Source organism: Salmo salar, chromosome ssa10 (genome assembly GCF_905237065.1).
Source record: "Salmo salar chromosome ssa10, Ssal_v3.1, whole genome shotgun sequence".
Classification (NCBI taxonomy): Eukaryota; Metazoa; Chordata; class Actinopteri; order Salmoniformes; family Salmonidae; genus Salmo; species Salmo salar.
In genome coordinates, this window is record NC_059451.1 from 23312016 (window position 1) to 23339394 (window position 27379).

At 44.1% G+C, this 27379-nt stretch overlaps 1 protein-coding gene across 1 annotated transcript; it reads right to left on the minus strand.

Moving 5' to 3' along the window:
* Positions 1-6751: 6751 nt before the first annotated feature.
* Positions 6752-25424, minus strand: LOC106613805 (ubiquitin-conjugating enzyme E2 R2). The gene is made up of 5 exons (XM_014216430.2): positions 24771-25424; positions 13950-14036; positions 13494-13591; positions 9701-9835; positions 6752-9490 (listed from the first exon to the last, which is right to left on the minus strand). The coding sequence occupies exons 1-5, from the start codon at positions 24954-24956 to the stop codon at positions 9271-9273; spliced, it is 726 nt and encodes a 241-aa protein (XP_014071905.1). The 5' UTR covers positions 24957-25424; the 3' UTR covers positions 6752-9270.
* Positions 25425-27379: the final 1955 nt, after the last annotated feature.

Consider the following 27379-nt stretch of genomic DNA (forward strand, 5'->3'; position numbering starts at 1 on the left):
CGGTGTTGGGCTGTAAGCACAACCCCCACCTGTGGACGTCGGGCCCTCATACCACCCTCATGGAGTCTGTTTCTGACCGTTTGAGCAGAGACATGCACATTTGTGGCCTGCTGGAGGTCATTTTGCAGGGCTCTGGCAGTGCTTCTCCTGCTCCTCCTTGCACAAAGGCAGAGGTAGCGGTCCTGCTGCTGTGTTGTTGCCCTCCTACGGCCTCCTCCACGTCTCCTGATGTACTGGCCTGTCTCCTGGTAGCGCCTCCATGCTCTGGACACTACGCTGACAGACACAGCAAACCTTCTTGCCACAGCTCGCATTGATGTGCCATCCTGGATGAGCTGCACTACCCGAGCCACTTGTGTGGGTTGTAGACTCCGTCTCATGCTACCACTAGAGTGAAAGCACCGCCAGCATTCAAAAGTGATCAAAACATCAGCCAGGAAGCATAGGAACTGAGAAGTGGTCACCACCTGCAGAACCACTCCTTTATTGGGGGTGTCTTGCTAATTGCCTATAATTTCCACCTGTTGTCTATTCCATTTGCACAACAGCATGTGAAATTTATTGTCAATCAGTGTTGCTTCCTAAGTGGACAGTTTGATTTCACAGAAGTGTGATTGACTTGGAGTTACATTGTGTTTAAGTGTTCCCTTTATTTTTTTGATCAGTGTGTGTATGTACATACATACATACATACACATACATACACAAACCGTTCAAAAGTTTGGGGTCACAGAAATGTCCTTGTTTTTTAAAGAAAAGCACATATTTTTCCCATAAAAATTACATTAAATTGATCAGAAATACAGTGTATACGTTGTTAATGTTGAAAATGACTACTGTAGCTGGAAACGGCAGATTGTTTATGGAATATCTACATAGGCATAGAGGCCCATTATCAGCAACCATCACTCATGTGTTCCAATGGCACGGTGTTAGCTAATCCAAGTTTATCATTTTAAAAAGGCTAATTGATCATTAGAAAACCCTTCTGCAATTATGTTAGCACAGCTGAAAACTGTAGTTCTGATTAAAGAAGCAATAAAACTGGCCTTCTTTAGACTAGTTGAGTATCTGGAGCATCAGCATTTGTGGGTCCGATTACAGGCTCAAAATGGCCAGAAACAAAAGGACTTTCTTCTGAAACTCGTCAGTCTATTCTTGTTCTGAGTAATGAAGGCTATTCCATGCGAGAAACTGCCAAGGAACTGAAGATCTCGCACAACGCTGTGTGCTACTCCCGTCACAGAACAGCGCAAACTGGCTCTAACCAGAATAGAAAGGGGAGTGGGAGGCCCCGGTGCACAACTGAGCAAGAGGACAAGTACATTAGTGTGTCTAGTTTGAAAAACAGACGCTTCACAAGTCCTCAGCTGGCAGCTTCATTAAATAGTACCCGCAAAACACCAGTCTCAATGACAACAGTGAAGAGGCGACTCCGGGATGCTGGCCTTCAAGGGAGAGTTCCTCTGTCCAGTGTGTGTTCTTTTTCACATCTTAATATTTTATTCACCAATCTGAGATATGGCCTTTTCCTTTGCAACTCTGCCTAGAAGGCAGCATCCCGGAGTCGCCTCTTCACTGTTGACGTTGAGACTGGTGTTTTGCGGGTACTATTTAATGAAGCTGCCAGTTGAGGACTTGTGTCTAGTTTGAGAAACCGACGCTTCACTAATGTACTTGTCGTCTTGCTCAGTTGTGCACCGGGGCCTCCCACTCCTCTTTCTATTCTGGTTAGAGACAGTCTATCTTATTCTAGTCCTATATTATTCAAGACTGCCCGTTCCATGATCTCGCCATCACGGTTGACAACTCCCTTGTGTCCTCCTCCCAGAGTGCTAAGAGCCTCGGCGTGACCCTGGACAACACCCTGTCGTTCTCCACTAACATCAAGGCGGTGACCCGATCCTGTAGGTTCATGCTCTACAACATTCGCAGAGTGTTGAAACCCCACCTCTTTAAGGAATACCTGGGATAGGATAAAGTAATCCTTCTAACCCCCCCTTAAAAGATTTAGATGCACTATTGTAAAGTGGTTGTTCCACTGGATATTATAAGGTGAATGCACCAATTTGTAAGTCGCTCTGGATAAGAGTGTCTGCTAAATGACTTAAATGTAATGTAAATGTAAGATAAGGACAACAAAGTATTTCATTTAACTGTTGAAAGCGAGGAAGGAATTCAGCAACAGAGAGAGAAAGTGGAGGTGGGCTAATAACATTAGGGGGAATATTATGAAAGGTAGCCTATATATGCGTCAGCCTACTAATTATAGGGTATATTATATTCCAAAATTAAAATCAAATTCGCTAGCCTATACTTGTAACTTTTTAGTCCGCATGTGCTGCACCAGAACCACATGTTTTTTTGTAGATTAGTTGAGCATTCGAACCAGGAGGTGCTAGCATTGTCAAAATGCCATTAGATGAGAACATTTGCTAGCGCTTTCTTTGAATATCTTTTCAACAGCTTAGACCTTCTAGCCTTCCTACGTGTTTGTGGCAGAGACCTTACCTAGTAACTTAATAGCCATACATACTCCCCCTCCCCTCCCAGGTTGTCATCTAGTGTACATCCTAATTAATTAACTGCTGTTTTGGATGCGAGTACCTCTCCTGCTAGCTGTACCCTGATGTATGAGGACTTGCTTAGTTTCATTTTGGACCCGAACAGAATTCCTTCTGTTTTGCAGAGGTGCAGAGACAGCTTGTTGTCTTTGTTGTTAGTGAGCTCTGCACTCAGTATACTTTCCAGTGTGGTTTGGTCATCTGCATAAAGAAACAGGTGATATGACATGAGCAAGCATCCTCCAATTCATGTACGTACAGCAGGAATAGCAGAGGCCCTAGCACGCTCCCCTGTGGCATGCTACAGCTTATGGGTTTAGCCTCGGGGGCAAACCATTTACCGCAACCACTTGTTCCCTCCCCGACAAGTAGGACTTAGCCCATTCAAGAGTAGTACTGCCCAACCCCAGAGCCTCTAGCTTGGCAAATAGGATGCTATGATTAACTAGATCAAAAGCCTCCTGAAGATCTAGCAGCACCATTCCACATTTTGAAAGTTGTATAAACACATAGGCTTATAAAATAAAAAACATTTACTTACTTTAATTTGGAAGCATTTGTGGACAACCTTACATGGGGTGGACAACCTTACATTTCCACTGGATATCATAAGGTGAATGCACCAATTTGTAAGTCGCTCTGGATAAGAGCGTCTGCTAAATGACTTAAATGTAAAAAAGGTTTCTGCTCCTCATCGCAAAGCATTGTGATATCAAAGTTGCACATGCTGATTCGAAAGCAGTAGTCAAAACAGTTAGTCTTTACTGCTTTGGTGGAGGGGGAAATCCTTCCGGAGAGGGAGGATGATGAAAAGGGTTCTACGGGTGGTAGAGTGCATCCCATAGACATGCAACTGGGAGAGGTAGTACTAAAGGCAAAATGGGAACAACAGAAACTAGAGCTTGAGCACAAGGAAAGGGAATGAGAACATGCAGCCAGACTAGAACAAGAAGAATGTGCGCATGCCATTCCATTCCATTGAAAGAGAGAGATGGAGCTGGAAGCGCGACAAAGGGAGATAGATCTGGAAGTACTCCGAATAAAGTCAGGCCATCCTGCACCCTCAACAGAGTGATCATGGTAAGAACAGCCTGATTGTACCGCCTTTCAACGAAAAGGAGGTGGATATATATTTTACTCTGAGTGACTTGCTAAATGGCTGCGAGAGACACTACATGGTCAAAAGTATGTGGACACCCCTTCAAATTAATGGATTCGGATATAAAAATCGAGCACACAGTCATGCAATAACACCTTTCCAACAAGTCAGTTCATCAAATTTCTGCCCTAGTCAACTGTAAGTGCTGTTATTGTGAAGTGGAAACATCTAGGAGCAACAATGACTCAGCCGTGAAGTAGTAGGCCACACAAGCTCACAGAACGGGACCGCCGAGTGCTGAAGCGAGTAAAAATCATCTGTCCTCGGTTGCAACACTCACTACAGAGCTCCAAAATGCCTCTGGAAGCAAGGTTAGCAAAATAACTGTTCGTCGGGAGCTTCATTAAATGGGTTTCCATGGCCGAGCAACTGAATGCAAGCCTAAGATCACCATGCCTAATGCCAAGCGTTGGCTGGTGTAAAGCTCGCCGCCATTGGACTCTGGAGCAGTGAAAACGTGTTCTCTGGAGTCATGAATTACGCTTCGCTATCTAGCAATTCGACGGACAAATCTGGGTTTGGCGGATGCCTGTAGAATGCTACCTGTCCAAATGCATAGCGCCAACTGTACAGTTTGGTGGAGGAGAAATAATGGTCTGGGGCTGTTCTTCATGGTTCAGGCTAGGCCACTTAGTTCCAGTGAAGGGAAATCTTAAAGCTACAGCATACAATTTACCTTCTAGAAAATTCTGTGCTTCCAACTTTTGTGGCAACAGTTTTAGGAAGGACCTTTCCTGTTTCAGCATGACAATGCCCCCGTGCACAAAGCGAGGTCCATACAGAAATGGTTTGTCGAGATCAGTGTGGAACAACTTGGCCTGCACAGAGCCATGAGCTCAACACCATCGAACACCTTTGGGATTAATTGGAACGCCGACTGCGAGCCAGGCTTAAACTTAAGGCCATGTAGTATATTTGGTCACTGCTCCTCCAAAGTGTTTTTGTGGGAAAAGCTCAGAAAGTGTCCGCCGCTTTTTCTCTCGACCAGAGTTCAAATTAGGACACTGTTAAAGCTGCTATCCTTCGGGCTTACGAATTGGTCCCAGAGGCTTACAGACAACAGTTCCGTAAATTATGTTACATAATTATAAATATGGCATCAAAATGTTGAAAATCTGATTTCCCCCTTGCTGATCAGTGTCGGCAACCAGCCCTGATAGTGAAGTAATGAAACATGCAGGGACAATGAGCTCCCGTGGTGGTCGGCGAACCCACAACCTTCAGGCCCGTAGCCCTGCATGGCATCGACTGTGCTTCAGTAGCGAATTAGATATCCCTGTTTATAAAACACAGGGTCGATACAGTTATTTGTGGTCATAAACATGATTTTTTTGTTAACTCTATGAGGGGCATGTTGAATTTATTTTACAGTACAAGGGGAGGGTCATGTGAAAAAAAAATTAAGTTGGGGAGGGCATTTCTTTTTTAATGACACCCCAGTAAATGTCAATCTGTCCCTCAAAACGCTAGAAGTGTTTTTGTGAGTCATGTGACTCCCTCTATCTTTCTGGGTGTGTTCTGAAGATACAAAATGGACAGTTGGCCCATGTTCTCTCTAATCAGACAAGGATGAGGTCATCTTCCTCAATGCCCAACAGGTGAGGTAGCCTGGACATTGACATATAACACCATCAGATAATCAAAACTGAAACTGTTTGATGTTTCACTTTACAGTGTGCTATTTGTTAATGGTGATGTACACATTATTTTGATGTTGTTGCTCACACTACTGCAAGAGGAGCCATTTTGTAAGTGAATGAGCACAACCTGCCAACAGTTATGATGGAACTGTGGTGGAAAGTTCAGTTGTCTGTCTGTGTGATGTTTACTGTTGAATCTAATGCGGTTTCAGTTGGTCAGCAGATTGAAACCATGTGCAAACCGACACTATAGCTGACAACAGCCCCACTTATCTACTCTAGATTCTAGTGAAAGGTAATGTTGCCCCCTAGAGGTAAAAAATACATCAGTGCCCTTTACAGGCCAATATAAATCTCTTCACACAAGGCTATTACTTGAATAACCATGTTAGGGCTGTGGCGATAAACTCTTTCAGGGTGACTGCAGGTTACAGATCTCATCGACAACTTTCCTTATCGCCTGACCCCCTGACATCACAAGGGTGCCAGAACCAATAGGGCCAAAAGGGCAACACCCTGAATGTTGAGGTTAATCTAAAGTTAAGTGGCTTCTTTTGACACTCAAGATGAGAATAGTACACACAGCACAGTCTTCCCTCAGAGTTATCCCTGAGTGATACATTCCCAAGTGTCTATAAGAGAACACATAACAGAATAAACAAAGCTGCTATAGTACAGTGTGTGTTTTTGTTAATGATTTAGTTGAGGAACACATCAGGAAATCATTTAGGTCGCCACCACCCCAGCTCTTACGATGACTGCAGGGTACAAATCTCATCAACTGACCTCTGTCCTCAAAAAATGGCTAAAACCATTTGGATCAAGACCCTGAGACTGTGATGTTAATCTAAAGTTAAGTGTATTCATTCTCTACATTCAACACTCAGGATAAGAAGAGTAAATAGAGGAATAACCGTCTTACCTCAAGAGTTATCCCCGAGTCATAGATTCCCATTGTCTAGAAAAGAACACAAATAAAGAATGGAATAAATAAAGATGCTATAACAGTACTATTCAGTATGTGCTCCTTTAAGTCAAGGAAAGCATCAGGAAATCCTTTAGGTCTCCACCACCCCAACGGGGTGACTGCAGAGTACAGCTCTCATCATCAACTTTCCTTGTTTCATTAACAGTGAGTTATTTTCACTTATCTTAAATCTACATTCAACACTCTGGATAAGAAGAAGAGTGAGTCGAGGGAGAACAGTCTTACCTCAGGTAATACATCCCCACTGTATCTATAAAGAGAACACAAAACAAATGCATTTAATGAATAATTGCGAGTTAAGAATCGTATTCAATGATCATTATTCAATGAAAATATATTACACCATAAACAGTCGATTATAATATATCCATTTACTCCTGCTATAAGAAACACCTCAAACTTCTAAGAAAGATCTTTATTTTGGTTTTAAATAGATTTACAAACCAAAAATAAAATAAAAAATACAAACAAGAAAAAAATTAAGTGATGGTCAAAATATCCAGATTGTATACAGTCTTTGAAGCAGAGGTGATAGGTTGGGGGGGACAGTTGTCCACACGCAGTGAGAGGCTGTGGTGAGATTCACTTCGATGTGAAAAAGTTTGTGGTTTTGTTTTCCTTACTAACATCGGGGGTCCCTCGGTGATGCCACCACCAAAAAGAAAGTCTGTATGGATGGGAAGGAAGGTAGCACATTGGGAGGAAACATACAGTAGATTATGAAAATGGCAACTTCTCAAAATGAAATCCCACTTCCTTAAAACAAAATGGGGGTTGTTCACGAAACGCAACAGCCATATGTAGAATGTAAAAACAGTTAAAAATTCCTGATTAGATTGATGTATACATGCTTTATACTCAAGATGTTAACACAAAAAGTACATTTGTTTCCAGTAAATCACCTATTTTCCTCTATTGGAAAAATACAGTAGAATAACTAAATGTTTCTGAATTGAAAAAATAAATGGTGGTAAATGTACTACTAAGTCTAATGAATAACCCCCATGATATGGTGTTTAAAACAAAAAGGTCAAGAATCAGAGCACTAAGTACATGTAAGGGGGAAAAAACAGTTGCTCACACCTTATTCATTTTGAAGTAGAAGACTACATCAAAAGAAGCCCACTCAACTTAGTTATAACGGAGTATATGGGAATCAAGTGTTTTCCTACAGCCCTATACCGAGCTGGACACCGTCATGCTAGTGGGATGGCTGTATGACCTAAAACTCAACACTCCACATACCTAGCATTCTTACGATGGGAAATGCCCTTCTCTCAAATTTCCCATCAAATAGTCAAGGCGTAACGATGAATGAGCATTTACACACTACTGAAGCAACACAAACGTGGGGTTGTGTTAAATACTGTTAAATAGTTTCTATTTAATGTGTCAAATCTTGTGTGAGGGAGCCACTTCCGTTGCAAGCACTTCTACAGACATATGTTTGGTAAAGTGACTGAGGAGTTTAAGCAAATCAGCTAATTCAAAATCGCTTATGTGCAAGACATCACTGTTACAGACTTGCCATAGGGACTGATGTTGAGATAATGCAAACATTTTCTCGTAGCAAAGCATTCCTGCACTACATTTGAATAAAATAATGACCCACCACCCAAACATGCATATACACACATTGAGACAATTATTCCTCAACTCCCATCTTTAAGTGATCAGTGGTGAGGAATTCCATGAGGTAGTGATCAGAGTTAGGAGCTGTGTATTTAACCCAGTTGTTCAGGCCATGGGTAAAACCCCCCCAGCTCTGATCACTGCCTTTCTGTACTTGCCTACGGAGCAGCAAGAGGAAGTGCCCCTCCCTACCTTCAGGCTATACTCAAACCCTACACCTCAACCAGAGTACTCCGCTATGCCACCTCTGGTTTTTTTGGCCCTCCCACCCCTATAGGAGGGCAAGTCAAAGCCCTTCTCTGTCCTGGCACCCCAATGGCGGAACCAGCTTCCCTTTGAAGCTATGACAGCAGAGTCCCTACCCATACTCCTCACACCAACAATATATATAAAAAACAAATCGGTGTCTAGCACTGACTTTGCTACTTTATTGAGGAAAATGTACTTACTATGACTGAGATGTGGTGGTGCCACCTAGCTATCTTAAGATGAATGCACTAACTAAGTCACAGGTAGCCTAGTGGTTAGAGCGTTGGACTAGTAACCGAAAGGTTGCAAGATCAAATCCCCGAGCTGACAAGGTAAAAATCTGTCGTTCTGCCCGACCCACTGTTCCTAGGCTGTCATTGAAAATAAGAATTTGTTCTTAACTGACTTGCCTAGTTAAATAAAGGTTACATAAAATAGTGGATAAGAGTGTCTGCTAAATGACTAAAATGTATGAGGTCTCCAAAAGAGTGCATCAGAACATCAACTGTCTGCAATATGCCCTTACCATTACAAACCACCAATTCCTACAGTAATAGTAGGCTCTGGAGCTCAGCAGACAGTTGTGAGCAACCCCAGACCCAATAGTGAAATGTCAGGGGTCCCCTTAACCTCAGCATGTGACAGGCAGGCCGGCATCACAAGGCTGTCAACCAGGTGAGAGGTCACCAAGTTCAGATGAACACTACTAGCTCAGGCCTCTCTCTCCACACTGCCTCGGTGTCTGGATATACACTCTACAGGAGACAGAGCCCTTACCCAAAACTTTAAAAAGCAAGCGGTCATTGAGAGCAAACCATGGGAATCATTTGTAGAGCATTAGCTCTAACACTCCACAGACAGGAAAATAAAAACACCAGAAACAAAATGGACAAACTAAATCTGTAGCTTTCTTTCAAAATGCATCTGGGTTTAGCGTGCAGGTGTGGCTGCACTGCTGTGGGGGGGGGTTGGAGTATGAGTTCAGTTTAAGGGGGGATGAAGGGGGAGAGGAAGGGGTAGTGAGGCGATGGTGGGTCGTCAGGACTCCTCGGTTCCCGAGTCATCTTCATCGTAGCAGCAGTCCTCATCATCCTCGTCTTCGTCCTCCAGGTCCTCGTCGTCATAGTAATCGTCATAGAAGAGGTTGGAGCCCTCATCGGGGGGCGGGGCGCGGGTGCGGACGCAATACTCTGCCAGGGTGGTGGGCACCTTCACACCGTCGCGCTCAGCGTCTGCTTTGGTGGCGTGGACCTGCTTCCTGTTAGAGACAGGGAAGAGACATGGTGAGGGCAGGATAACAGGGACATCCGTCAGGGTGTACCTGATGGTTTGCGTATACCCTCTGTTCTCACCCTTAATGTGTCTGCATGTGTGTGCCTACATAATGATCGTGTCGCTCTCTCTGTGCCTGGCCTTGCTCTGTGTGTGCGTCATATGATACACCTGTTGTGTGTGTGTGTATGCCCACCTGATGATCTCTGCATACTCTCTGTCCTTGCCCTTGCTGTCTCTCCACTTGCGGTACATGACGGAGGCGTCCACGTTGGCCGGGGAGAAGGTGTTGGGCTCGTTGAGCAGAGAGATCACACTCAGCAGGATCGTCCTAAGAGGGAAAGTGAAGGAGAGAGGGAGGGAGAGACCGTGACGGAACAGAAAGAGCGAGAGAGATGGAAATGAGTCAACACCAGGGTTATTAGAGGCAACGCAGCCAATCAGCTAAGTCAATTTGCTCCTGCGTGGCTGATTGACCTCAGACTGTTCTGACAGCAGCTAATCTGACACACTGTGATGGATGGACACAACAGACACTATTGTTTGTTGTAGGGGTGTGAATATTGAAACAACATTTAGAACATCCTTAACCCGAAAAACTTTCACACAGGGCAGTTATCACATAACTACTAACAGGTTCTGATCATCATCATCATAAAGTGACATTGAAATGTAACAAATACCTAACGCAACAACGCTGTAACGTTAGTAGGAGGAGATAAGCATCTTAAATGATTTGCCACAGATATAAATATGGCAGAGCGAGACAGGGAATCAACAGCAGCATAGTATTGTATGACAATACTGAGAAGTTAAATGAGGAGGTGAGGTGAGCTACAGTGGCAGTACATGTGCAATGCTTAACCATCTGAAGCATATGAAAGGGAGGCACCGTGACCCAACCCGTTGCTGGCAGCCTTGCGATAAAGGACGGAGTGACAATATCACACGGCTGATTACAGTTGATATGCAGCCATTGTCAATGGAAGAGGATATGGGCTTCCCTGCCGTGACCGCATATCTAGAGCAAGACTACAAGACGCCATGTCAAATAACGGTGAAGGCCTGGATGGAGAAATGATTGCTCTGCGAGTACAAATAGCGAGCTCTCAAACACCATGCGTGGCGTTAACAGATCGTTGGACATCTATAAACACGCGGTCATACATCACTGCAACAAGCCATCATATTGATGAGAAGTGGGACATGAAGTCCCATGTACTGACAACTGAGGTCATGGAGGAGAGGGACAGCAGAGAACCTAAAACAGCATTGTTGAGTGGGAGACAACAGTGAGGTGAGTGCCGTCTGGTAAGTAACCAGGACTGCAGTAGATTGAACTGCATTGTACCCAAGCAGTCATACGCAGGACAATATCTGAATTTGTCATTTTATGATTTTTCTTTTTGTTTTTTTAAATGGCCATTTAAACGTTAAAGAACAAATCCCTAGTTTGTTGTCGTGCTCAGGGGAAGCCTACACCTGGTTAATAAACAAAAGAAGACAGGTCCACTGATGGTGTCCAGTGGCGTCGTCTAGGCAAACTGCACCTCAGTACCGAACATGGCAGAGACGAAGGCAGCAACAGCTGAATGAATGATTCAAATGACGAGGGAGGCAACGAGTCAAAGCGTGTGATATGACTGTACACAGCATTCTCGCTACACTCCAACTTTTTCACACCCGTGGTCTCTCTGTCTCTGGGCAAACACACGTGATGCTACTGTAGTTGCCGCGCTGCCAAAGAGACCCAATGTACAAATGATATATCCGACCGTGTGTGTGACAGTGTGTGTGTGTGTGTGTGTGTGTGTAGTAGTAAACTCAGAAAAAAAAGTTATGTCCTCTCACTGTCAACTGCGTTTATTTTCAGCAAACTTAACGTGTAAATATTTGTATGAACGTAACAAGATTCAACAACTGAGACAAACTGAACAAGTTTCACAGAGATGTGACTAACAAATGGAATAATGTGTCCCTGAACAAAGGGAGGGTCAAAATCAAAAGTAACAGTCAGTATCTGGTGTGGCCACCAGCTGCATTAAGTACTGCAGTGCATCTCCTCCTCATGGACTGCACCAGATTTGCCAGTTCTTGCTGTGAGATGTTACCCCACTCTTCCACCAAGGCACCTGCAAATTCCCAGACATTTCTGGGGGGGAATGGCCCTAACCTTATCCTCCGATCCAACAGGTTCCAAACGTGCTCAACGGGATTGAGATCAGGGCTCTTCGCTGGCCATGGCAGAACACTGACATTCCTGTCTTGCAGGAAATCAGCCATACTGCTCGTTCTGTGTGTGGTGGCATTGTCATGCTGGAGGGTCATGTCAGGATGAGCCTGCAGGAAGGTTAACACATGAGGGAGGAGGATGTCTTCCCTGTAACGCACAGCGTTGAGATTGCCTGCAATGACAACAAGCTCAGTCCGATGATGCTGTGACACACCGCCCCAGACCATGACGGACCCTCCACCTCCAAATCGATCCCGCTCCAGAGTATAGGCCTCAGCGTAACGCTCATTCCTTCGACGATAAATGCAAATCCGACCATCACCCCTGGTGAGACAAAACCGCAACTTGTCAGTGAAGAGCACTTTTTGCCAGTCCTGTCTGGTCCAGAGCCGGTGGGTTTGTGCCCATAGGTGACGTTGTTGCCGGTGATGTCTGGTGAGGACCTGCCTTACAACAGGCCTCCACCCCTCAGTCCAGCCTCTCTCAGCCAATTGCGGACAGTCTGAGCACTGATGGAGGGATTGTGTGTTCCTGGTGTAACTTGGGCAGTTGTTGTTGCCATCCTTTACCTGTCCCGCAGGTGTGATGTTCGGATGTACCGATCCTTTACAGGTGTTGTTACACGTGGTCTGCCACTGCGAGGACGATCAGCTGTCCGTCCTGTCTCCCTGTAGCTCTGTCTTAGGCGTCTCACAGTACGGATATTGCAATTCATTGCCCTGGCCACATGCCTTCTCATGCCTCCTTGCAGCATGCCTAAGGCAAATTCTCGCAGATGAGCAGGGACCCTGGGCATCTTTCTTTTGGTGTTTTTCAGAGTCAGTAGAAAGGCCTCTTTAGTGTCCTAAGTTGTCATAACTGTGACCTTAATTGCTGTTAGTGTCATAACGACTGTTCCACAGGTGTATGTTCATGAATCGTTTATGGTTCATTGAAAAAGCATGTTTAAACCCTTAACAATGAAGATCTGTGAAGTTATTTTGGATTTTTACGAATTATTTTTGAAATACAGGGTCCTGAAAAAGGGATGTTTCTTTTTTTGCTGAGTTTGTGTCTGTGACCGTATGTAGTAGATGTAGTAGTAATAGTATGTGTGTGACCGTGTGTAGTAGTAATAGGTGTGTGACCGTGTGTTGTAGTAATAGGTGTGTGACCGTGTGTAGTAGTAATAGGTGTGTGACCGTGTGTTGTAGTAATAGGTGTGTGACCGTGTGTAGTAGTAATAGGTGTGTGACCGTGTGTAGTAGTAATAGGTGTGTGACCGTGTGTAGTAGTAATAGGTGTGTGACCGTGTGTAGTAGTAATAGGTGTGTGACCGTGTGTAGTAGTAATAGGTGTGTGACCGTGTGTAGTAATTATTTGGTGTGTGACCTTGTGTAGTTTTAATAGGTTTTGTGACCGTGTGTAGTAGTAATAGGTGTGTGACCGTGTGTAGTAGTAGTAGTAGTATAATAGGTGTGTGACCGTGTGTAGTAGATGTAGTAGTAGTGTGTGTGACCGTGTGTAGTAGATTTAGTAGTAGTAGTAGTGTCTGTGACCGTGTGTAGTAGTAGTAGTAGTAGTAGTAGTAGTAGTATGTGTGAGTGAGTGAGTGACAAAAAACATGGAAACCAGTAAACGTAATGAAATCAATGTGTAAAAAATAAGTGTTTGATAAATTCCACATTGTTACTAACAGTCAACCACATTTCAAAGATGAGGAAAAGCGGTGAAGTGAGAGAATGATCAGTGTGAGGGAGAGAGAGTTGCTGTGTACCTGACGTTCTGCGTGGGGTTCCATCTCTCAGAAGCCAGTTCTCCACTCTGGGGGTCGTCCACAGGGGGGTGCAGGATGGAGATACACACGTCCCCATTCTACAGAAACACTCGCACACGTCAGTTACCAGCAATACATTAACCATCTATAAAACGCACTACCTAGGCCATTACCGTGCTTCTACAACTGCATAGCTTGCTGTTTGGGGTTTTAGGCTGGGTTTCTGTACAGCACTTTGATATATCAGCTGATGTAAGAAGGGCTATATAAATACATTTGAATTGCCAAATGATAAGACAGCAGCAAAGAATTAAAACGTTCTAATAGAAGATAACAAATCAAAGGAATCAAAGGAATCAAGAGAAAGGGACATTGGACTAGTATATAGGGGACCCCCCCCCCCCAAAAAAAAAAGAGGTGATTGTGTAACAATGACAGTGTTGTGCTGTCTCTTACCTCATAGATGTTGGGGTGCCACATCTTAGTGAGGAAGCGGAAGGCCGGAGGAGAGTAGGGATAGTCGATGGGGAACTTGATCCGAGCCTGAGAGGAGAGGGGGAAGTGCACATCAATTAGTGATGCAAGAGGTAGAGGCCAGTTGAATAAGGTGTAAGAAAATACCTCTGGTCAAATGCCTTGTCATGGCTACTTTATTTAGGCCCGTCTTAGTTTGGTACCAGATCAGTATGTGCTTTAGCCAACTCCCCTATGTTGTCATGCCATAGACATTGGAGTGGCAGCTAGGGCTACCTTTCTACTTACAGTCCCAGTCAAAGTTTGGACACACCTACTCATTCAAGGGTTTGTCTTTCTTTTTACTATTTTCTACATTGTAGAATAATAGTGAAGACATCAAAACTATGAAATAACAAATGGAATCATGTGGTAACCAAAAAAAGCGTTTAAATCAATATATATTTTATATTCTTCAAAGTAGCCCCCTTTTGCCTTGATGACAGCTTTGCACACTCTTGGCTTTCAACCAGCGTCACCTGGAATGCTTTTCCAACAGTCTTGAAGGAGTTCACACATATGCTGAGCGCTTGTTGGCTGCTTTTCCTTCACTCTGCGGTCCAACTCATCCCAAACCATCTCAATTTGGTTGAGGTCAGGGAGAATGTGGTCATCTGATGCAGCACTCTATCACTCTCTTTCTTGGTCAAATAGCCCTTACACAGCCTGGAGGTGTGTTGGGTCATTGTCCTGTTGAAAAACAAGTGATAGTGGGACTAAGCCCAAACCAAATGTGATGGCATATCGCTGCAGAATGCTATGGTAGCCATGCTGGTTAAGTGTGCCTAGAATTCTAAATAAAATCACTGACAGGGTCACTAGCAAAGCACCCCCACACCTCCTCCTCCTCCATGCTTCATGGTGGGAACCACAAATGCAGAGATAATCCGTTCACATACTCTGTGTCTCACAAAGACAACGGTTGGAACCAAAAATCTCACATTTGGACTCATCAGACCAAAGGACAGATTTCCACCGGTCTAATGTCCATTGCTCGTGTTTCTTGGCACAAGCAAATCTATTATTCTTATTGATGTCCTTCAGTAGTGGTTTCTTTGCAGCAATTCGACCATGGAGGCCTGATTCACGCAGTCTCCTCTGAACAGTTGATGTTGAGAAGTGTCTATTACTTGAACTCTGAAGCATTTATTTGGGCTGCAATTTCTAAGGCTGGTAACGCTAATGAACTTATCCTCTGCAGCAGAGGTAACTGTGGGTCTTCCTTTTCTGTGGCGTTCCTCATAAGAGAGTTTAGCGCTTGATGGTTTTTGCGACTGCACTTGAAGAAACTTTCAAAGTTCTTGAAATTTTCCAGATTGACTGACCTTCATGTCTTCAAAGTAATAATGGACTGTCATTTATCTTTGCTTATTTGAGCGGTCATAATATGAACTTGGTCTTTTACCAAATAGGGCAATCTTCTGTAGTGAAACTCCAAAAATGTACTTTTAGGAAGGCACACCTGTTAATTGAAATGCATTCCAGGTGAATTCCTCATGAAGCTGATTGAGAGAATGCCAAGAGTGTGCAAAGCTGTCATCAAGCCAAAGGGTGGCTACTTGAAGAATCTGAAATATATTTTGATTTGTTTAACACTTTTTTGGTTACTACATGATTCCATATGTGCCATTTCATAGTTGACATTTTCACTACTATTCTACAATGTAGAAAATAGTACAAATAAAGAAAAACCCTGGAATGAGTAGGTGTCCAAACTTTTGACTGGTACTGTATGTCGTTGAGAACGGATCTCTCACAATGATAACCAGCTTAATAAAACGGGTGAATAGTTAGAGTTCTGTTTTTTTACAGCAGACCGACTGACGGATATGGAATCCCCTGGTTAATTGACTCCAGAGCTTGGTGCTTTAACAGCAGAGACAGAAAGAATATCCTCATCTTATTGTCTTTTCTAAATGTAATCCAAAACTGATATGTGGTGATACTGTGTCCACGCTGTATTTAGTAGTAAGGATCATCTAGCCAACAACATTAAATACAGATGGTGGTTTTGAAGTGAACCAGACTGCTGTGTAAATTCAATCATAGATGGTGAACAGCACAGGCCTAACTAATGAGTGTGTAACTGGATTCACCAGGCTCTGTGTGGTAGCGTTCTGTGTAGTTCGTATAGGCTGAGTGAAAAGCCCATGGTGATTGTGTTGTGTGCTTGGTTGACATTGTTGGGGTTGTCTCCCAGCTCATCACCACAGACAAGCCACTACTCACCATCCCCCCAGTAGACCCCCTCTAGTCGCCCCCTACTCAGCTGACATACACCACACACACAAATGAATCCCAGTGGCGAGTAGAGGATGGTACCCCTACCGTTCACCGGGGGGGGGGGGTTGTTCTTTACCTCTCACACATAAACTAATGACAAAGGCAGGCACATGCACCACACAGTCTGCTGATCCTCACCCTCTGCCACCCCCTGCCCACACTCAGCTGGTGCTCCCCATGCTGAGCCAACTGCCATGAGGGGGAGCGGGTGGGGGCTGGGTGTGCTGGGGAGGGGGGAACATGTACTGGGGGGGGGCAAACTCCACACCAGCCTATGGCTCCACTAACATTACACTGTTACTTAGGCCTAATGCTGATTGCATTGTACGAGCCAGTAGTGACTAGTAAATTGAACAGGAAGACATTGCCATATCTACCAGGTCATACAACAACAAGTCCAGAGTGGAAACCCTGACAGGCCGAATAGAATCCTGTTTGCTTTCAAAGTCTGGCGCCATGCCTCCGAACTGGCTCGGGTCCAGAATGACTGGGGTTCACGCCAACACTCCACATACAGACAGCGAGAGAGACAGGCAACAACAGCCTTGTAGCTTACATAGCAGCCTAGCTCCAGCTAGCATAGTAGTCAGTGAGGACCAGTGGTACTGCAGAGCTCCGTAAGGTGAGCTCCGAGTACAATATTCAAGCAATCGGCTTATTAAAAGGGGGTAGTGCATTTCACCACATGCCTTATAAGGGGCCTTTAACACTTTCTCTGCCCACATAGAGCCACAACATAGATCTCAATAATATATATATATTTTTTTTTTTTTTAAACTCATACCACAGAGCTTCTAAACCCAGAGGCACAACATCGCAAGACTTCCGGGAACGCCGTTGAAACAGACCAAGCAGACCAGGCCAGGGTTTGAGAAGTGAAAAAGCATTCTGTAGTTCTTCATTTTCTTAAAATCTAGAAGCCACAACCTAGATTGTCTAAAGTAGTTGAACATGTTATTACACCAACCTCGCGAAAGTGACAAATTTGAATTAGTCCAAAACAACTTCAGGAGTGCCTTTGATTTGACAGCCTGCACATGCGCAGTTCTGACGAGACGACCACTAGACCCCACGACATGTTTCTACACATGAGCTTAGCTAGCCAACGTCACCATGACATCACCTAGAAGTGTGATTTCTATTGGAGTAGCAGTTTTACCCAATCTTCATACTGTACTGTCTGTCTTTGATCATACTCTGCCCAAAATAGCCTACTTGATCATATGAATGGAACAAAAAAAGACACACCCAACCAACATAACTCAGGGCTTTATTTATTTGCATGAGTTAAATAAAAAACATAGAAAATGGCTGATCCAGGCTTGGTTAGAAAGAGAGAAAGATAAGGGAAACAGGAAAAGGAGGGAGGAAGGGTGTGTCCTCCACAGAGAGCACTGACTAGGCTCTGTCGCCCTGCATGCCACTCACACAGCCCATGGCAGGCAGGCTGCACTCACAGGCAGGGAGGGAGGGAACTTTCCATGGCAGCAGAGAGAGCTGAATCCCCTGAATTGCCTGCAAAACTGACACCAAGCCTAGCGAGAGAGCAACACACACACACAAAGAGAGAAATAGAGAGAGGGAGGGCAGTGGAGTGACTGGGCTTAAAAAGTTGGCCTTGCTCATTCCCTCTGCTGCACCATGCCTACCTCATCAAGAGCACCCCAAGGAGGAGCCAAACAAACAAGAGAGGCTCAGAATAGGGACATTTGCTCCATTTCTCTCCCTAATTCTGAACGCTACACACTCTTCCTCTATAAATATCTCCTCCATGCCTGCGAGGCTCGACTGTCTCTCATATCACATAGCCATGCCACAGTGACACACCCTAGCCCGTAGCCCCAGAACGGAGCTCCTCAGTACACACCCAGCCTCTCCTCTACTGGCTGCTCAGCTCCATGTCTCTTTGAAGTGAGGTTCTCCTGAGAGCCCTGTGGAAACAAGCAGCAGCTGCTTTTAAGTATCACCCAGTAACAGGTACAGAACTGGGAGGACGTGCTGCTGCTTCAGTCAGCCAGGCAGGGGGAGGAGGAGCGGCTGGCACAGGGAAAGCAAGAATATTTAGAGCAGAACTGCTAGGCTCAGCATCTACCTAGTAACCTACCAAGGCCGTGTTTGTTTGAGCATGCTCTCTCTTGCCACACTCTCCTTCTCATAGGATTTGAACAGAGTTAAAGTGATTCTCCACAGCTTTGGTATAATTTCAGCCAGTAGTTTTGAAAGTAGTCCTCAAGAGGCAAAATGGTTCCTGAAAATTGTGCACAATTGTGTAATACATCATCCATTTCGTATGACACATACACTTTTTTTTGGGGGGTGCAATTCATATATGTTTAGAATTCCATTTGTAAATGCTTAGGATCCTGGACTGCATCTTGAAGAGTTTCCGTGGTTAAAACGTGAAACGGTTTAAAACAGTTAACCTTGACACTGGAGCAGGGCAGTGGATTCAATTTGCCCCCGCAGGTGGAGATGCAAAATGGCAATGAAGAATAAAACGGACACATTTTCTACTCTTTTAAAATCTGTCTTGGATGGTGACCTAAACACTTGGGTGGCAAAGCCAGTCAGGAAGAACAAACACACCTTGTTGAGGGAGGTTGGAATCAGGGCAAAGTAAACCAGGTCAGCTAAAACAAGCTAAACCCTAACAAAACGAATCATTATGCTCTTCCCAACGCACCACCTTCCCCTGTCTGCAGACCCCCCTTTCTACCAGTCCCCAGGTGCTCTCTTTCTCTCTCCTATTCTCCCTCCCTCTCTCCTGGCTGCTCAGTGTGAATGAAAAGGAACGTGTCCTTGAGAACAGCAGTGCGCCGCGCACACACATACATTCTAGTCTACAACACGTGTACGAGATGAGGTGCTGTAGATTATCCTGCCCAGACCCAACAGGGTCCTGCCTCATTAACAAAACCTTTTCAGTGCGGGGGAGAGGAGGAGGAGGAGAAAGAGGAGTACTGGCACAGGCAGAGTACACTACACCAGAACCACTGTCAAGACTGAACAACAGTCCACTTCAAACACAATTTGCCTAATCAGAGGCTGCCAACAAACTTGACAGGCCATGCCAAAACCCAGATCTTTAGCATTAGAAGACAAGAATGCAGCAACGCTGCACAAATCTAATACTATTAGGCTCACTGAGAAATGAGTGAACTAAATGTGCTGTGGACCAAAGGCACCAAGAATTCACCTTTTCTGATACAAAGCATTACTGGTAGGTCTAATTCCCATGGAAGTAGGCAAAATTAGTGATTTATCCATGTAGGAGAGACATTGGATTTGCAAGTGCCTTTCATTCAACCTGATTCAGTCTAGCAATATACTAAACTTGTCCAATGTTGGCCTATTTCTGAAAAAAGCTAAAGCTGAAACAGGCTGCCTATCAAATGGGGCCCAGTTCTCTTATCCCAGGCTAGGAACATGTAAGCACATGATCATGATGAGGCTGACTGTTGGAAGGTGTACTGTCCGACTCTACCTCTACATGGGCCCCCATTCACTTCATGGCATGCTTGCTTTTCACAAGGCCCCCAGGGGACCAGCCCGAGCGGGGCCAGGAATGGCACTGCTTCGCTCTCCCTTTATCTCTCTCACTCCTACTCCCAGCTCTTATTTCTGTGTGACAGAGCCAGGCAGCCAGAGGAGGAAACATGACTCCAGCAGCCCAGACAGGACAGCCCAGCTCCGTGCAGGCCTCCTCCTCCGATCACCAGCCTGAGGCCAGGAGACTGCCACCACAGTCACAGCCAGGTCCTGAATACTGCTTGTCTCAATTTACTGTCAATGTTACATTACATCATGTTACGTTGAACGAAACTAGTGTGCTCTCCACTTTGCGAGTGACTGACATGACCAAGAGGTTTTTAAATTGTATTGTGCAACATTTATTTTGAAATACACCATTAAAACACTGGATGGAAATCTAAAAATAAAATGTCTTTCTCGAAGGGTCGGGGTTTGCATTTCTCAACCACACCAAGTGTGGTTCCCGTCACCCTCATCAGTGCTGACATTCCACTAACCTAGGCTCTTAACACTGTCGTGGGATAGGCTTAAGCTTAGCTTACTTCTAAAGATATTTTCTAGCTAGTGTAATTCATGGCAGAAATCTCACGCTTCAATATGTAGATGACCTCATGGTTGAGGAAGTGTATGGATGATGCCACTCAAAAGGAAGTAGCAGAGCTAGAGCAATTCCTCTTGTCATGACAGCCTTTGAACTCCAACCAAAACATCATGCACTTCTCAAAGCTGAAAGGCTCTGTTGTTCAAAGAAAAAAAGGGGGCAGTCTTTGGCCTACTCTGCTTGAGGGATGTGTTGTTGACTATGAGAGTGAAGGGTTGGCTGGCTGTCGTAGTGGAAGGTTGCCAGGGACAGCTAATGGAATTGCTGGTGTGTTAATGAAGGGTTGGAGAAGACAATGTAGTCCCCAAATAGAAGAGAGAATATGAAGATGGAGGTGACAAAGTGATTATGTAGAAAAGACTGCGTCTTGATGGGCAGTGCAGATCTCCCCTGAGCTTCCAGCCCAGGCACTGGTCATTCTGCCCTCTGTCCCTGCCAGGACAAATTCTCTGGCCAGGTGACTTGGCTCCTCTTGTCCCTGTCCCAGGGTCACCCCAGGACCAGGCTGCAGTGCTGCTGCCACCCTGTCACTCTACATCAGGCTGCAGGCCCTACCACGGCTGAGAACAAATCAAATTTGAGTTGTCACACTCGCCGAATACAACAGGTGTAGACCTTACCGTGAAATGCTTACTTACAATCCCTTAACTGCATTGTAGGTTAAACTATTTACTAAATAAAGTTAAAACATTTTTTTTCAAGTTAACAATAACGATATGCAGGGGGTACCGGTACCGAGTCAATGTGTGGGGGTACAGGTTAGTCGAGGTAAGATATAGGTAGGGGTAAAGTGACTACGCATAGATAATAAACAGGGGGAGGAGGGGGTCAATGCAAATAGCCCGGGTAGCCATTTGATTAACTGTTCAGCAGTCTTATGGCTTGGGGGTAGAAGCTGTTAAGGAGCCTTTGACCTCGACTTGGCGCTCCGATACCGCTTGCTGTACGGTAGTAGAGAAAACAGTCTATGACTAGGGTGGCTGGAGTCTTCGACACCGCCAGGTATAGAGGTCCTGGATGGCAGAAAGCTTGGCACCAGTGATGTACTGGGACGTAAGCACTACCCTCTGTAGCGCCTTGCGGTCGGATACCGAGCAGTTGCCATACCAGGCGGTGATGCAACTAGTCAGGATGCTCATGATTGTGCAGCTGTAGAACTTTTATAGGATCTGAGAACCCATCACAAATCTTTTCAGTCTAGTGAGGAGGAATAGGCATTGTAGTGCGCTCTTCACGTCTGTCTTGGTGTGTTTGGACCATGACAGTTTGTTGGTGATGTGGACGCCAAGGAACTTGAAGCTCTAGACCAGCTCCACTAAAGACCCGTTGATGAGAATGGGGGCGTGCTCGGTCCTCCTTTTCCTGAGTCCACGATCATCTCCTTTGTCATGATCACGTTGAGGGAGAGGTTGTTGTCCTGGCACTACACTGTCAGGCCTCTGACCTCCTCCCTATAGGCTGTCTCATTGTTGTCGGTGATCAGGCCTACCACGTTGTCGTCTGCGAACTTAACGACGGTGTTGGAGTCGTGCTTGGCCACACATTTGTGGGTGAACAGGGAGTACAGGAGGGGACTAAGCACGCACCCCTGATGGGCCCCCCATGTTGAGGTTTAGAGTGGCAGATATGTCTTTGCCTACCCTTACCACCTGGGGGCGGCCCGTCAGGAAGTCCAGGATCCAGTTGCAGAGGGAGGTGTTTAGTACCAGGGTCCTTAGCTTCGTGATGAGCGCCTTAAAAGCGGCAGCTATACCCTTTACATCAGTGCAGATGTTGCCTGTAATCCATGGCTTCTGGTTGGGGTATGTACGTATGGTCACTGTGGGGATGACGTCATCGATGCAGTTATTGATGAAGCCGGTGACTGATGTGATAAACTGTTCAATGCTATCGGATGAATCCCGGAACATATTCCAGTCTGTGCTAGTTAAACAGTCCTGTAGCTTAGCATCTGCTTCCTCTGACCACTTCCATATTGAGTGAGTCACTGGTTCTTCCTACTTTAGTTTTTGCTTGTAAACAGGAATTAGGAGGATAGATATTATGGTCAGATTTGCCAAATGGAGGGTGAGAGAGAGCTTTGTGCAGGAAAAATGGTATAGGTTTATTCCACTTTCCAATTTTATTACTGTATTTTAGTTTCAGTTTGCCAATCTAGCATTAATATTTTGTTTGGTGACACATGTACAGTCAGAGGAGTTGCACCCTGATGCAAACGTGCTGCTCTGGGTTTGAATAGGCCTACGTCCAGTGGTGGAAAAAGTACCCAATTGTCATACGTAAAAGTAAAAGATACATAAATAGAAAATGACTCAAGTAAAAGTGTAAGTCACCCAGTAAAATCCTACTTGAGTAAAATAAATTTGGTTTTAAATATACTTAAGCATCAAAAGTAAAGTACACATTTTAAATTCCTTATATTAAGCCAACCAGACAGCACCATTTTCATTTACAGATAGCCAGGGGCACACTCCAACACTCAGACATCATTTACAAACAAAGCATGTGTTTAGTGAGTCCGCCACTTAAGTACTTTACACCACTGCCTACGTCACTGTTAGACTCTTTTCAATAAATAAGCACAAGCAGCATGTCACAGAGGGTTTGTCTAACCTGTGTAGACAGGGAGGGTCTAAGTCAGAACGTGGAAACTGTTTCCTCTAACGTCTCCAACAAACCAATGAGTCACAGGTCTGCTGTGTAATTTCACAGTCAAGCATTGCATTCCTGGCCCAACAATCCAATCTCGTACACAGCACCCACAATACACATGTTCCTAGCTAGCACAGATCAAGCTTAGCCTACTGTGCTGCCCAAACAAGACTGGAAGCAGGTATCTGAATAAAAAGAGTTAGATTAGTGTTTCCAATGACATAAATGAAATTAGTCGGCCACCCGATTCCGACATTGGTAGTTTCATTGATAAACAGAAAACACTGCACTGACGCTCATGCTCCCATGGATGCCTGATGAAGACCTAAGGGTCAAAATGTTGTTCTAAATATCACCTGGGAGCATGAGCAGCAGTGTGCAGCATTTTCTTCTCTGTTTCCAATGACTTGGCCTATAACTCCAGCACCTGTGGAAAGTACCTGCCTGTTCTTCAGCTTTAGTTTCATTGATACTCTTGCATCAACCTTGGATTTGATTAATAATGAGGATAAAATGTGTGTTGTACTGGGTGATTACAACAAAAACAAGTTGGACAATGCTCTCCGCTGCTATTGCTTAGCTATGAAAACAAAGGAACTGGGTTTAGTTTGACGTATTATAGGAACCAGTGGAAGCTGCTGAGGGGAGGACGGCTCATATTAATGACTGGAATGGAGTAAATGGAATGGCATCAAACACATGGAAACCATGTGTTTGATGCACATGATACCATTATACTAACTCCACTCCAACATTACCAAGAGCCCATCCTTCCCAATGAAGGTGCCACCAACCTGTCATAGGAACCTACAATACATAATAAATTAGGTCTACTTAATTGGTCTTTATCATTATTAGCAGCTGTATATCAATAATGTGTGTTACCCTTGAGATACATTTCAAACAACCACAGAAAGTAAATGTGGCTTTGGATGTGATATATTGTCATAGAGTAACAACATGCGTTCGGCAATGATTGACAAAATTTAAATTCCAATAAGAAAGAAGTCCTATTACGTTATTGGGAGGTATTTAGGGCTAAAACATGGACATAGATAGGTCTTGTTTGTCAATGTATGAACAATAAAGCAATGGCAACATAGACTTAAAACGAACAGCGCTGTTAATTCTGCCTGACTGGCTACAGTGATATAATTTGGCAATGTTTATTTCTTCAAGTTATCTGTTGACATCAGAACATGTTTTGTTGGTTGTCAGATGTAGATCAGCTGCACAGGAGGCTGCTGAGGGTAGGACGGCTCATAACTGTCTGGAATGGTATTAACTCATGGAAACCATGTGTTTGATATCATTCCATTCCAGCCATTACTATGAGCCCATCCTCCCCAGTTAAGGTCCCACCAGCCACCTGTGTTCAACTGGTCAACTCAGCAAACTAGGCCTGGTTCGAGGTTGTCATACAGTTTTCAATAGTTAGGTACTTCAAACAAAGGTGACAAAATATAGCACAATTGCTACCTCCGTAACATTTACAGAAGTAATACTGTTACAGTATCTACAGTAGACATTAACTTCTAGTTTGGGACAAGAGTGAACACTGACCAGGCACATATATAATCAGTCTGGTGACCCAAGCACATTCGTGCGATGAGGAGCGACAAAACAGCGCGACAGTGAGTGATTTGATAGCTAGCTAGTTAGCGATCTTGTTAAATATTCAGCAATTGAATACTCACCTTAAAATAACCTCCCTCATAGTGAGTATTTGGTGGTCCAAATATAGCAACTTCCCAGTTGTACAAGTCCGATTCGTCCACTAAAGTTATCCTGAACCCTTCAACTGGCTCCTCTTGAAGACTTTTCATTTCTAGCATGAGTGCTTTTTGGGAACTGGCTACATGATGATGTCCATGCTGAGCCATATTCCGCGACGATCTGTTTAAAATACCTATCTAGAGCTTTTTATATAAAAGGTAGCTAGCTAGATACTTAAACCACCCTCCCAGAAACCTTTTGCTTGTTCACTCGTTTCCCCTCACAAAATCTCTACAATTCTCCGCTGTTATTACGTTCGGTTCTCTTCCACTGTGATCGAACAAACCCGTAAATCTCTCGCTTACAACCAACCCAAAGCTAGCTTGCTAGCATTTCTCGCTAATCTGTTGTTGATCTACCCCTGGCGGGCAACGGGACGCTTCCTCATTGACTCAAAGACAGATTTGAGCAACGGAAATGTTTATAGTCAAAGCAAACTAGAAATCACAAACAAATGAACGACTGTCCGACAGAGTAGGGAAAGAGCTCCCCTCCTCAGTCTTACTTGACTACAGCAGCTGCTTCACCGTGTCACAACTGAAGTCGCTTAAGCTGGTCCCACAAAGCTTGATGCCATGAGCAGTGAAATGCTAACAATGCTTTCTGGGAATTGAAGTTAAACAGGACACAGAGCCTCCAAAAATAAAAACGCAACATGTAAAGTGTTTGTCCCATGTTTCATGAGCTGAACCAAAAGATCCCAGAAATGTCCTATATGCACAAAAAACGTATTTCTATCAAATGTTATGCACAAATTTGTTGACATCTCTGTTAGTGAGCATTTCTCCTTTGCCAAGATAATCAATCCACCTGACAGATGTGGCATATAAAAAAAAACAGATTAAACAGCATGATCATTACACATTGTACTGGGGACACTCTAAAATGTGCAGTTTTGTCACACAACACAATGTCACAAATGTCTGAAGTTTTGAGGGAGCGTGCAATTGGAATGCCGACTATAGGAATGTTCAACAGAGAATTGAATGTTAATTTCTCTACCATAAGTCGCCTCCACATCCAGCTTCTTCACCTGCGGGATCATCTGAGGAGAGGGAGTGGGGTGCTGAGAAGTATTTCTGTCTGTAATAAAGCCCTTTTTTGTGGGGGGGGAAACTCATTATGATTGGCTGGGCCTGGCTCCCCAGTGGGTGGGCCTATGCCCACCCATGGCTGCGCCCCTGCCCAGTCATGTGAAATCCATAGATTAGGGCCTAATCAATTTATTTCAATTGACCAATTTCCTTCTATGAACAATAACTCGTAAAATCGAATTGTTATGTTTATATTTTTGTTCAGTATACATAAGCTACATTGATAATTTAATCGGACTTGCACACACAAAAGTACATGCAATTTCACTGAATATACAAATACAAACACAAAACAGGAATTATAATGAATCAGTCAATAAAGGAAAGATAAGATGTGCAAGCAGCTCAGCCTTTATTTCAATTTGGGTAGACTTATCCGTTCTTTAAAGGGAATGTTGATATGTCAGACGACTACTATTGTCTTGCTTATGTAGTCCCCTCTTAAAACATATTACAGCTAGAGAATTGCGAATGAATGAGTAGGACCTTCAAACAATGAGCAATGACAGTATATTTTAATGTCACAAGCCAACCTCAGCATGACAATCACTACAATTTACCAGAGAAATAATTAAGACAAAGTGGGTATCTTCATCGGAATAGCATCACAGTACCTTTCTTCTCTACTGAATTGGAGCCTCTGCCTCTCAGCACCATGCCACCAAATAGAACCTCCTTCCCCAATGTTAAATCATTTAAAACATTCAAAGATATCTTTTTTTTTTTTAATTGTATGGACTTAAACAGATAAAACTACAATACCATCAAACTGTAGAATGATGAAGTCAACTTTCACTTAATAAAAAAAAAACATATAGAAAAAAGTCAATCAAGTAATGATGAGGGAGTTTGTGTGCGAGTTTGTCCTTGGATAGGGAAAATAATAAAAAGTATACATTCCTACTCATGCAAGATACAGATTTTAATTAAATACTCCGCACAAGAAATGTTCATAATTAGTACAATGTATTATTTAAAAGTAACCGTTTCATTCTGTAATGCCAATCAACATTTATTTTTAGGAAGGACATTCTGTAGGTAACGTCGCTGAAAAACAGTTCTTCACACCAACATGGGACAGAAGACATGTGTGGAATGGCTGGCCCATAGTCCAACAGGAGACCAACATCATCCACGCTTGCAAGACAGGAATGAGGGTTAGTCGGGATACAAACAAAAAACTATGGGATCAGTTTAAAGTTGCTAATACATCGTGCTGGACCAGGCAGTGAGACATGTTGAGAGTAACTACAGAGCAAACTTGTAACCTCTGAGCAAGTCATGAAAAGGAAGAAGCCATTTAAAACGATGAACATTAAAGGTTCATCATATTGTCAATGCACAGGATGTGGCAAGGCAGTTGAGAGAATAACACTGGAGTAAGATCGGTTTATGACTGTCTATCAGTGACGCGTATAATGTAGTGTAGTTTAAGA